At 38.3% G+C, this 13,645-nt stretch overlaps 1 protein-coding gene across 7 annotated transcripts in view; it reads left to right on the forward strand.

Moving 5' to 3' along the window:
• The window catches only part of MICAL2 (microtubule associated monooxygenase, calponin and LIM domain containing 2), a 149,199-nt gene that overhangs the window by 108,351 nt on the left and 27,203 nt on the right, over nucleotides 1-13,645 (forward strand). For all 7 annotated transcript variants that reach the window (XM_087950957.1, XM_026664837.2, XM_087950954.1 and 4 more), the window contains 2 exons: nucleotides 1,054-2,341; nucleotides 6,054-6,151. In XM_087950957.1, coding sequence (XP_087807083.1) covers nucleotides 1,054-2,341; nucleotides 6,054-6,151 — 1,386 coding nt within the window. The remainder of the gene's footprint in view (nucleotides 1-1,053; nucleotides 2,342-6,053; nucleotides 6,152-13,645) is intronic.

A 13,645-nucleotide genomic window follows, 5' to 3' on the forward strand; every position in this document is an offset into this window, starting at 1 on the left:
ACTTGAGACTTTCAAGAAGAGATTGGACTTCCATCTGTCAGAAATGCTGTAGGATCTCCTGCTTGGGCAGGGGGTTGGACTAGTTGGAAGGTCCCTTCCAATTGTTGATTATCTGTTATCCGTTACATGTAATCTCTTTTCTGTCATAGTTATATTTGCAGAGCTGTCTATCTTAGATATCCTATAAAGAAAAGCAACAGACTCCCCCCCCCCCCAAAAGAAAATGCCTTCCAGAGCAGATTTTGTAAGGAACTGGTGAGGAAATCAATGAAGATTCTTCTCTGTCTCCATTTCACTGCTGGGTTTCCTCTAGTCTAATGGATCATATGTTTCCAAAGTTTAAAAAAGAACACTCTGTGTACCAGGAAGAGTTTTTGAATCCAAGTTATGGGATTTAAACCTTTTAATCAATTTATTAAAAAATGAAAGTTGTGGGCTAAATTGCATCTGGCCAATAGTCCAAGTCCAGTCAGGTCAAAGAGATGCTATTGATTATTCAACCACACTGCATAATTCAGTGTTCTTATTCTACTTCAATTTGGCTGGAGATTCTTGTTTCAGACCTTTGCAGCTAAGTGCAGCAGAAAATTGCTAAGGTCCATCCTATCTATCCATCCATCCATCATCCATCCATCCATCCATCAAATGTAGGCCAGCTTTTCACTTAAACAAGTTGTGTGTTTGTTGAGCCACACAGTTGAGGAATATGGATCTCTTAATAATGAGGATAGTTGGAAGACACAATTAGAAGGTTTGCATGTTATTTAGCTGTGAGGCAGCCTATTACAAATAAAGACTCCTACAATTACAACTCCACAAATATTTTTATTGCTCTCAGAGGACCTTAGCTAACATCACCATCAACACTGTTCCTTTTTTGTTTTTATTGGAATGGTCTTCATCTTTTCAATGGTTTTCAGCTCGCTCTGTTGACTTGATATTTATATGTGCATTTTTTAGAACTGAATTGTTTCAAAATTCTCCCCAGATAGAAGCATGGCTGAGGAACTACATTTTTCCTCTAAAAATAATCATTTTATGCATTCCTTACAGCTAACATATCCCAACAACATTCCAGAAATGAAAGCACATTTCCAACCTCACGGCGCAGAATTTCAGTCCAAAGAAAAAGCCACCAATGAACCTGGACAAATTCCTTTCTATATTCCTCATCGCTGCTGCGTAGAGAGTTATCCAGTGGCACATAATGAATCCCTTTCTCATGCTGATTGGGCTACCATTCCCAGTTCTCTTAAACTTGGTGTCAACCAGGGTAGTACTGATGAACAATATTTAGGAAACAAAGCAGCAAACAATCAGCAACTGACTTCAAGATGGTTTACAAAAACCTCAGATACATCCTCCATAAACCTTGATGAAGGAGATAAAATTGCTTCAGCACCTGCCAAGGAACAGCAAGACAAACCCTTAAACAAAGCAAAAAGTAAAATAATGAGGAAGTTAACCTGTGCTCTGAAGAATTCTCCACCAGAAGGGGCAAGAATTGCTCACCAAGGCCAAGGAATTCCAGGGCCAAAGAATTCCTATCTTAGTAGAAATGAACACATTCCAAAGCAACCTAGTTATGCTAGGTCTCCTGATTTCTCAGATAACCTTTCGCCAATATGGGACCCTGAGCAGAAATTTCCAAAATATGTTCCTAAATGCCCCATTGCTGCTCAGCCTAAGTTGTCACTGAAGTTAATGGCTAATGTCATTAGAAAATCCATACTAGAAGATCAGGAAAAAAGCCAAGATGTGCATACCAAATTTTCTTTGGAAAATACCTTTAATTACTCTCATAACCTGGCTCATCCTGAAATTCTGAAAAACACTAAGATTCAGGAAGATTCCAGTGCACAAACACAAGAGTTATTTCTGTTGAATACTACAAAACCGGGCCTTGAACCCAGGAGTTCAGTTATCTCTAATTTTTCCGGTTCAATTGAAGATTGTCGGTATGATGATAAAAGAGGATATTTTCTAAAATACGATGTGCATCTGAGATCACCCAGCAGTACTCACAATAGATATTCTTACTCTAATAAAGTTGATGTTCCCACACTTTTAGAAAGATTTACCCTTAAAGAAAATGCTCGAAAGTCATATATTGATTGTAATCAAAAGAACATGCTGCACCCATCTTTAAAGAACAAAACGAAAAGTGATAATGCTATACTAGATGGTCCAGTTCAGAGGAACAATGTGTGGAATCTGTTCAGCAGTTTGAGGAATGAAGATGACAGCATTAAAAGCCCTTTGTTAATTCCAGCTGTGTCTCCCACTACCATCTTCGATGTTGATAAAGTACTAAGTGATTCTTCCAAAAGAGAATATTTGGGTAAGCATGCTATTTAAAAATATTTTAAATTAAGGATGACATATTATTCATTTGAAATATGTGCTGTATTTTATTATATTGCCACACTAGGATCTGTCCTTCAATTTTCCTTATGAAAGAGATTCTGGATTTTTAGGTCAGGGTGCTTTAGAATGTTCTTTAGAAGAGCCATGATGGCGCAGTGGTTAGAAAGCAGTATTGCAGGCTAATTCTGCCGTCTTCCAGCAACTTTGATTCTAATCGGCTCAAGGTTGATTCAGCCTTCCATCCTTCCACAAGTTCAGTAAAATGAGGATCCAGATTGTTGGGTGCAAGATGCTGACTCTGGAAACCACTTAGAGAGAGCTGTAAAGCACAGTAAAGTGGTATGTAGCAGGGGTTCCCAACCCCCAGTCAGTGGACTGGCACCGGTCCACAGCATGCCAGAAACGGCTGTGCAAACAAGTGAAGCCCCATCCATGGGATGCAGACTGCAAAAAACCGTGCCCCCTCCGGTCCGTGGAAAAACCTCTCTCCAAGGAACCGGTCCCCGGTACCTAAAAGGTTGGGGGCCACTGCCATATAAGTCTAAGTGCTATTGCTATTGCTATCTTTTTGTAAATGTTTTTTAGAATTTCAAGGTTGGGAGCTGCTGCTATATAAGTTTAAGTGCTATTGCTATTTTTTGAAAATGTTTTTTAGAGTTCCTATTTGATGCTGCACTTGAACTTCCATTATTTTTGAAAGGGAACAGAGGATTGGCTCGTGATCACTTTTTAAATATATCTAACCAGCATTCCGCAGTCTTCTTGGCTGCCCATCTCCTAGATTGAAACTTTCTTTATAGAAAATGTTCTTTCTCTGATGTCTTCTTTTGAGATATAATTGAAATGTAGGAAGTTAGAGAGCTTTGCAGGCCCAGTTTATAAATAAAATAATGGAGAGTGGTAATGTTACATGTAGAAGTCTAGCATGGCTGGCTGTTCCAAAACTTAAAAACTGAACTTAACTTAAACTTAAACTTAAAACTGAAAGTCAGGATACTCAAATTTACCCATCAGTTTAATCATATTTAAATTAAATGCAAGAACTCCATACAGGACAACGAAAGATTTCCAGATGTTTTTCTCTTCTTTCATATTGTTTTGAAAGCACTTTCTTTTCTGTGAAATGGAATGGGAATCATAAAAAGGCAGAATAATGCAGAAAAATATAGAAAAATCAGAGAGACAGAGAATTCCTAACAACCTTTCTTTAGTAGAACATATAAAGCAGAGGTCTTCAAACTTGGCAACTTTAAGACTTGTGGGACTTGTGGCACAAAAACTGGTAAACCAACCGACACACTGTTTGTATATTTATGAAAGAAAGCTGGATGTTTTTATGTTTTGTTTGTTTGTTTGTTTTTAAAAACTAATAAAATTGTTTTCAAAAAAAAAAAAAAGACTTGTGGGACTTAAACTTCCAGAATTCTCCAGCCAGCACTGGCTGGAGAATTCTGGGAGTTGAAGTCCACAAGTCTTAAAGTTGCCAAGTTTGAAGACCTCTGAAAAGGATAGGCCCAGATTTTCTTTCCGTTGGTGAAGATGGCAAATGATTTAAATTCTTGCATTCCTTAACTATTACTCATCTAATAGCTATCTAATAATCTCATGGAATCATTAGGTTGGGCATGGATCAGTTGTTTATGTGTGAGGAGGAGGGGCTATTCATTCATAGGATATAGATAGATGAGAGAGGGGACCCTTCTTTTTAGGCTCAACAGTGCTTGTAGCATTATGTGGTAGGACTATAGCTGTAGAAAGATCTGCTACTGTACCCTGATCCTGATTTTTAATCTCTTCTGTTAGTATAGCCCAGGGGTCTTCAAACTTGACAGCTTTAAGACTTGTGAACTTCAACTCCCAGAATTCCTCCTCCAGTCATATTAGCTCAGGAATTCTGGGAGTTGAAGTCCACAAGTCTTAAATTTGCCAACTTCGAAGAGCCTTGGTATGATCTAACCCCTAACCTAGAATTCTAGCATAGCTTGAGATTCTGAGGAATGTCAAGTGCTATAAAGTTGATTGCTAAGTCTAACCTATTTTAAATGTACACATAAAAAGACACGGACTGTCTTTTTTTTTTTTTTTTTTGGACTTTGCTCTGAACGTTTCTTTCTTAAAATGCAAATTTATCCCAATTGGGTCTAATGTAAAATGATTTATGAACTTTTATTTTATTTCCAGGTGGATTTGATTGAGTTCTTTCATGAAATTTATTTGAATGCATTTCAAAAATGGCATGGTTGCAGAGAATGTCTTTTCTCAAAGGTTCTTCAGTACTCCTTGAACATTTTAGCATGTTCTAAGCCACAGGAATGCAAAATACTGTATATTTTGCTACTGTTTTGATATCTCTGTCATCCTTAAAGATTTCTGATTCAGGGTTCTATTTAACATAACCTGAAATATGGGACTTTGCTCTCCTTCTCAGTTGTTGCCTGGTTTGTTTTTCTGTCACTCTGAATTATCAGGGCATTTTCTCTAACTATGGCTCCTGGCCTTAATGGTCGGTACTTCTTTTATGGTCTCTTTGGCTTAAAATCATGGTAGCAGCCTGACCTGTTGAAAGCAGCACATTGAAAAATAACCTTCCTGGATGATAAACTTCCATTGTGTGGCTAAGCCCTCCCAAATAGTATTTTGTCCCTCCAAAGCAAAGGAACATCTCTGCATGCTTGTACAACATGCATTTCTGACATCAGTTATAGCAAATTCATACTTACTCATCTGAAATTAAGCAAGAAGCTCTCAATCATCTTAAACAATGTGTCCTTGTCACTCATGTCCTGACCATAAGTGAATCCAGGTGTTAATCATTAATCTTGCAGCAAATTAAGTGCAGTAGCAGATGTTCCTTGTGCTTCTATTGTTCAATTTATGAAGAGGAGCTGTATATGGATTAGACAAGTCAATTGTTAGGAGGGCAGGTTCAGTTCCTGTTAAAACATAATGCTGATGACCTAGGTAACAAGTAGAGTTAGGGCATAATAATGAAATCAACTTGGAATGCAAGTTATTCCCAGAAATCCTTCCTTTCCCATTGAGCTTTCTACAGTGTTGCAATGTGTGTGCTTGTAAACAGCACATATTATTTAATACTTGCTGTGGTAGAGATTGAGAGAGTGAAAATATAAGTGACATTTATTTAGACCTCATTAATGAAATATTTATGCTGCAGAAGGCTGAGTGATAAAGCCTCCATCAAGGCGTCCATTTGCTTCTGATTATATTTGTAACTTCTTTAAAAATATGACCAGACATTCTGACGCCAGCTATTTTACACTGAGCAGATGTCACAGAAGAAAAATGGGTGCCAGATGCTACAAGCCACATAAGAGTAATTTGTTTAAGAGCTGGCTCAACTTTGGTGCATTTATTTATGCCCCATGGTGTGAGATAATGTGGCTAACTTGTGATATGCGTTTTAAGAACAGGCCTAATTTTTAAGATAGGGTGAGCCATTGTTTGCACATAAAATTTGATATATTCATATTGTGAGGATGAGCACAGGATTGCCAGGAAGTGAAAGCCTTGAACAGTAGCCAAAATGTATTTAATGTAATCAGGTTTACAAATTGTTGTTCAGTTTAGCTTTGAGAAGCTATGAGAAGCTGCAGCATAAGGGGTTGAAGTTGGATCCTAGGAAAAGAATAAAGGCTTTGTCATTGAGCAGGTTGATTCTCTTTCAGGATCTGGAGGTCTACCTGACAAGAAACAAGCAATAGCTGGCTATTGCTCATCCTCCTCTGATGGCGAATGGGAATATAATCCTTCACCGCAACGCTTGGTAAGTTATTGAAGGCTATTTCCTCTCAAACATTTGCTGGTTTCACTTGATTACAAAAATGATTGACATTTGACGCAATCATCTATTTGTCTCTTTAATAGCATGTTAAGGAAACTTAAGGGGGAAAGGGAATAATAGTTTAACTAGTCTCCCACAGAGGCAGCATGAATGACCAGCTATATTTTGTAGAAGACTCCTTAAGATAACAGAATAACAGAATTGGAAGGGACCTTGGAGGTCTTCTAGTCCAACCCCTGCTCAAGCAGGAAACCCTATACTATTTCAGATAAATGGAATACCACATTAATAAGTTTAGGTAACAAAGAACGACTAAGATTGGCTGAAGAGAGTCCATTAGGTGCAATAATAAAATAATAAACAAATTTAAATGATGAAATATGCAATAATATTTTATGATTTCAATTTCTTTGCAGCAGAGCTTATTTGGTGGACCTAAATCTTAAAAGTAACATTTCCTGGAATCCAATTTGAGTTTAGGGAACTACAAGAATGCACCCTAGGCAGCAATGTAGACATGGCTTGCCATGGTCTCCCTCTGGAATGCATTTTCAATTTCTTTTATCTAGTTCACACACCCCTGGGGTTTCATCTTGGTGGTCTTCCAACTAAGTCCTGCACCCATCTTTAAGGAACAAAATGAAAAGTGATAATCCTGCATAATGTATTTTGAAATTAGCCAAAGTCCATTGGAAATCACCTACTGAGAATGGAAAAAGTATAAAATAGCAAGCTGGAGCTACTTGGAAAATATTTCCTTACTGAAGCACTTTTTTCATGCAACCTGGTCAATTGCTAAAAAGTGGTGGGAACTCTCATTCTCTTACTCCACAAACCTATAAATATTCCAATATGAAGGTTGGCAAAGTTTGGTTTTCCAGAGGCACACAGAACATTTAAGGGGAATAATGTCTAAGTTGGCCTGAGGGGAGGAAGAGATAAGCTAGTGTGCCTCAAGGAGACAAAGCCAGGGTTTGTTTGTTTTTTTGTTCCTTTCCAGAGTTTTGGTAGGAAATAGCACCTTCAATTTCACCACTTCCAAGCTCCATAGAGTCCTAAAAAGATAGTTAGGACAGTAGGCAGTTGCCAATGCTGTCCTAATAACATAAGTTGATGTTATCCTAATATGGTGCTAAGCTGCACTCCCAGTATCAGCCAAGCTAGTGGGTAGCTGAAAACTGCAGTCAGAAGTTTTTGTGTGAATCCCAAAGCTCCTTCCACATTGGGTCTTCCATGCCGGGCACAGGAAAAATGCAAGCCAGAATAAGGACAAAGAGAGGGGGGAATAGTAAAATAAAAACATTGCGGGCATATTAAAGGCTTGGGCATTGATTTTATATAACAGAATAACATAATGTTATAATAAACAACAGAATAACATATTATTAAAATGCTAAACAGGAAAAGTTTGCCTTCTGTACACTCTGTGTGTGTCTGTTTCTGTGTGTGAGAGAGAGAAAGAGAGAGAGAGAAAGGGAGGGAGGGAAAGTATGTAGGCATGTATATACTTTCATTTCAGGGGTGGTCATATATATTATATGACCTTATATATATGAGAATGTGTGGTCTGCCTGCTGCTAAAGCTTTCTTACTGTTTCTTGGAAGAATCTGGCCGGCTACTGCTTTTTGACGATTGTTTTCATTTATCTAATATTTATGCCCAGCCCTTTTTAGCTCTAGTTCCACCTACTTTTTCTCCAGGCCTTGCCAACTCTTTCAACTTGGCTTTTTGGCATACTACACATGAATATGGCACTTAGCCACAAAAATACAGTTCACCCTTGTGGATTGTCCTTGTGGGTTGCTTTGAATGGCTGTAGGAGCTCTCTCGGTCTCTCTCTTTATTTAACTTAAATCAAAATAACTACTGATGACCTGAACACCTAATTTTGCAAATGTTCTCCTACAAATTATTTTACATATTTAAAGTATGAATTTACTGGTGAACTGCCAAGTCATACAAATTTAATAAATGAAGAAAAAAAAAATCAAGCCAGCAGAAACATCTAGAGAACTTTGCAAACAACATTACATGGAGAAACAGATAAAACAGGAAACAAATGGGATGCAAAGAGGATACTATGAGATACTGAAAAGAGAGAGGTACAAAAAGGGAAATAATTTAATATAAGTATAAAAGAAAACATTGTATTAAATACAGCAATTTAAATCTGTGAAATACATTTACTGCCAGAGGAAGAATACCCATGGAGTTATCTATTTATTTAGTTTTAAATAAATCTAAAGATACAATAAAGATGCGAGCAACTGAAGGAATTAAGAAAAAGTGTATTACAGTGATTTTTTTAAAAAGTCCAGTAGGTACCTCAGGGAAAGAAAAATTGTATTTCTTTTTAATTTGTTCTAGGTTTTGAACCTTATATTTGCAAGGCTAATGTAATGACCACTACACCATTGATGCACTATTGATAAAAGATTCTGCTAGAAGAATTAGAGACCAATATTTTCAAAAAGGAAGATTTAAACTAGCACATATGCCATGTATATGTACTTTGAAGCTTTGCCTTTTTATTTCTACATCTAAGTTAGGGTTGTGTTAAATTATTTATGTATTATGTTTGTGTGTATTTGTGTAGAAAAAGGGTCCCCAACTTCTTGGCCACAGTCCATTGGGAACCGGCCATACAATCAGTGGCCGAGTGTGTGAAGTTTCATTTGGGCATACAGGAGACTAGACTGTGCATGTGAAACAATACCTTTATAGTTATTTATTTATTTATTTATTTATTCATTTATTTATTTATTTGTCAATCTCTTACAAGATAATAGGTATAAGTATAAACATAGTTATGAATACATGAAATGGATACATATAAGAAAAATAAAAAGAAACAATAGGACAGGGATGGTAGGCACATTAGTGCACTTATGCATGCCCCCTACAGACCTCTTAGGAAATGGGTGAGGTCAATAGTAGACAGTCTAAGATTAAAGTTTTTGGGGTTTAGGTAAGAAACCACAGAGTCAGGTAGAGCAGTGGTCCCCAAACTTTTTTGTACCACGGACTGGTACAAAATGATCCACGGACCGGTACCGGCATCAGCACGCATGACCAAGGCAAGGCGAGCCGAGCGACCGGCCAGCCAGCCGTCCCCCGCTTCTCCCCGCCACCTTCAACTCCTCCTTTGTACCTTCTCGTGCTCGATGGGCTTTTCAGGCTCTTTCTTAATCTCCTCCTGAGTAACGCGAGACTCCACCGCCATCAGGATGGCTCTTTGTTCGAAGCCGCCCCCTCACTTTGACGAAACTAAGGCACGAGGATTCCTTCAGCACCAACCGACGACCTGGAAGCACATTCTCAAGCGCCGTCGAAACAAGATGGCGGCGCCCAAGCAAAGCAGGCGGCGCCCAAGCAAAGCAGGCGGCGCCCAAGCAAAGCAGGCGGCTCACAAAATGATCCACAGACCGGTACCGGTCCGGGGCCTGGTGGTTGGGGATCCCTGAGGTAGAGTATTCCAGCCATTGACCACTCTGTTGCTGAAGTCAAGTTGTATTTCCTGCAATCAAGTTTGGTGTGGTTAACCTTGAGTTTGTATCTGTTGTATGCTCTTGTATTGTTATGGTTGAAGCTGAAGTATTCATTAACAGGAAGGACATTGCAATGTATGATTTTATATACTATACTTAGATCAGACTGAAGGCGGCGTAGTTCTAGGTTTTCTAGATCTAGAGTTTCAAGTCTGGTGGCATAAGGTATTCTGCAATGAGTAGAGGGGTGGAGAACTCTTCTTGTGAAATATTTCTGGACTTTCTAAACTGTGTTAATATCAGATACGTAATGTGGGTTCCAGACTGATGAGCTGTATTCAAGTATTGGTCTTGCAAATGTTTTGTATTCTCTGGTTAGTAGTGTGATATTACCAGAGAAAAAGCTACATTAGGTTAACAATTCTTAATGCCTTTTTGGCTATGTAGTTACAGTGGGCTCTAGCACTTAGATCATTTGAGATGAGTACTCCAAGGTCCTTGACGGAGTTTGGATCATCAACAAGGTCTTGACTATTCAGCTTGTATTTTATTTTCTGATTTTTTTTGGCCAATATGTAAGACAGAGCATTTATTTGTTGAGATTTGAAGTTGCCATTTGTTTGACCATTCTGATACATAGTCAAGGTCTTTTTGAAGGGTAGCAGTATTTTCTGTGGTGTTGAATAACTCTACATCATCAGCGAAGAGAATGCAGTCGCTCTTAATATGATCACAGAGGTCATTTATGTAGAGTATGAAGAGAGTTGGTCCTAGAACACTGCCTTGGGGGACACCACTGTTGACAGGTACAGAATTTAACAGGACACTCCCAATTTTGACCATTTTTTGTCTGTTTGACAGGAATGCTTCTATCCAGTAATGCAGGTGTTCAGAGATACCATAAGATTTTAGGAGTAGTTTGTCATGTACCACTGAATCAAAGGCTTTACAGAAGTCTATGTAGATTACGTCTATTGCTTTGCCCTGATCGAGTTGTGTAGTCTATATATTTTTGCAGTGTAAGAGTTGCAGATTACAGGGTAGTTTTTTTCTGAAACCAAATTGTTTATTAGAGAGTAGGTTGTTTGTCTCTAAGTGGAGGATAATGGATTGGTTAATAATTGATTCCATGACTTTACTAGGTGACGCAGCATAAAGAGATTGGTCTGTAATTTTCAACTAGGCTGGGGTCTCCCTTTTTGAAGATGGGGATGACCGTGGCTTGTGACCATAGTTTTGGCAAGGAGCTGGTCCTGAAAGATTTTTCAAAGATTATGGCAGTGGATAGCTTTTTTAAGAAGTAGGCATATACTCCATCCGGTCCAATAGATAGAGATGGTTTTAGATTGCGTAGTGCTTTTTCAACATTGTCTTCTGTAAAATCAATATGTATTAGATCATTGTAGTTTTCTGTGGTTCGACTAGGAAATACTGGGCATGATCCATTGCTGTTTACAAATACTGAACCAAATACTGTCGTCACTGGTGATCCATGCAGCCGGAAAGACTGGGGAACACTGATGTAGAGACACAGAGAGAATGAAAAAGCAAGCACCATCTTAGTGTACTTTTATTTTTTTATTTATTTTGTCAAATGCTTACAATATAATAGAAATAAGAATAAACATAAGTTTAAATATAAGAAATAGGAACTAATAATTGGGGACAATAGGATAGGGATGGTAGGCACGATTGTGCACTTATGCACGCCCCTTACAGACCTCTCAGAAATGGGGTGAAGTCAATAGAGGTTTGAGGGTAAAGAAGCGGGGGTTTGAGCAGATGACAACAGAATCAGGTAGTGAGTTCCAGACATTGACTACTTTGTTGCTGAAATTGTACTTCCTGCAGTCAAGTTTGGAGTGGTTTACATTAAGTTTATATCTGTTATGTGCTCTTGTGTTGTGGTTAAAGCTGAAATATTCATTAACTAGTAAGATGTTGTAACATATGATTTAAGTACTATGCTTAAGTCCAATCTTAGTCGGCGTAGTTCAAGGTTGTCTAAGCCTAGAATCTCAAATCTGGTGCTGTAGGGTATTCTGTTGCGAACAGAGCACTCTTCTGGTAAAACACTTCTGGACTCGCTCAATTGTATTTATGTCTGATATACAGTGTGGATTCCAGACAGCAGAGCTGAATTCAAGTATTGGTCTAGCAAAGGTTTTAAATGCCCTAGTTTGCAAATCAGTATTACCAGAGGAGAAGCTTCGTAAAATTAGATTTACAACTCTTAAAGTCTTTTTGGCAATACTGTTGCAGTGAGCTTTGGTGCTTTGATCATTCGATATGAGAACTCCAAGGTCCTCGACAGAGTGAGAGTCATCAACAAGGTCATATCCACCTAGCTTGTATTTGGTATATAGATTTTTTTTTTTACCAATGTGTAGGACAGAGCATTTGTTGGTTGAGATTTGGAGTTGCCAACTGTTAGACCATTCAGACACATTATCAAGATCATTTTAAAGGATTGGTAGTATTGTCGGTGGTGTTGAATTAAAGTGTAACGATTAAAGGCACCAGACTAGAAACTGCCCTACAGTCTCAAAAGGCAGAATAGGAGTGCAATCAATATAACAATAATAATAAGACAGAGGTTGGACCCAAAACACCTGGATGACCTTGTTTGGTCTAAGAAGCTCAGGATGGCCTGATGAGTATTGCAATGAGGGTTGTAGGTTAGACTGGGAAGTTGAAAAAAAATCACACTGAAAATCATCTTCTGAATGCTGCCAAGAAGACGGCAAGATTGTCCCCATGAAGTTCCCAGGAACTGAGCTTGAATCAAATAAGACTTTATGTTATTTCACTACAGTCACAAGACTATCTATTTCAGCAACCATCTCTCACCATCATCTGTCAAAGTTGTCCATCAAATCTCTTGAGTCTGCAATCCATCCATCTTCCACTGACTAGGAAATTGGGGCAATTATTAAACTGTTTTACATAGGTTATCAAAGTTTTCTCTTTAAGTAATGTTGAAGCCCTTTTTTGTTTTTAATATGATTTGAACCTCTCTTTTTAAAATACATCTATCTAAGGTTTTCCTACTTCCCTCTAGAATATGAATAGCAACCAAATCTAAGATAGTCTTCTGGCTTGCTCTGTCTCTCTGATAGTACAAAATCTCAGCCATTTCAGTCATCTGTGATAGGTATCAGCTGTTTCACTAGTGGAATTCCATGAAGGATGAGCTCTTGAAGTTAGCCAATAAGCCAACCAACTAAAATAGTAACAGCCACTAACCTGGAAAGGCAGGTGTGAAGCTTCTTTCTGAGAGCAGATTCCACTTGCTCATTCCCCGCCTCACCTCACAGCTTCTACAGCCTTTGGCTCACTTTGAAGAAAGAAAGCGGGAGGTGATAGAAAACAATTTGCAATGGTTGACTTTCAGGGCAAAGTAGAGGTTTTGCCAGAAATTGCTGGTTGGGAGAATAGCATGAAGGTGAAACTAACTTTGGCCACATCAAGAAGGGCTGTCCCTCTGAGAAAACTGTCAGGCTGTGTCTCTCTGTGTGGACATGTGTCAGGTATTTACACATATGTGTTTTCTTTTTCTTTCTCCTGAATATGATCGTGGGCTATCAGAGGGTTTTCTAAATGTTGGAAAGGTTTTGAAGTCATTCCAGCTTAGATGAGAAAAGAATTGGAGGCATTAGGCTGCTTTAATGCCACAGTCCATAACTGTAATAAATAAGCTTGGTATATGGTTTTCTGCCCTTGCCATATCTTTTTTCTCTATGTTAATGTGGAAGATTAAATGTTTCCTGGGGATGGCAGTGGTGGCACCCAACTTCAGATAAATGCTAGTTAGAAATGAAGAATGACCAGGGATAGAAAATACCTAATGGCCAGAGGACATAGATTGCTGCAGGTCATCACCTGGTTTCTACAGATTTAGCTCTATCTCTTATTCCTTGATGATGTTTGCTTTTAAACAAAGTTCACAGTTATATTTCACTATTTATGATTTTATTGTGAATGAAG

This window comes from Notechis scutatus, chromosome 1 (assembly GCF_049901735.1).
Source record: "Notechis scutatus isolate UNSWTSFEM ecotype Mainland chromosome 1, rNotScu1.2, whole genome shotgun sequence".
Taxonomy (NCBI): Eukaryota; Metazoa; Chordata; class Lepidosauria; order Squamata; family Elapidae; genus Notechis; species Notechis scutatus.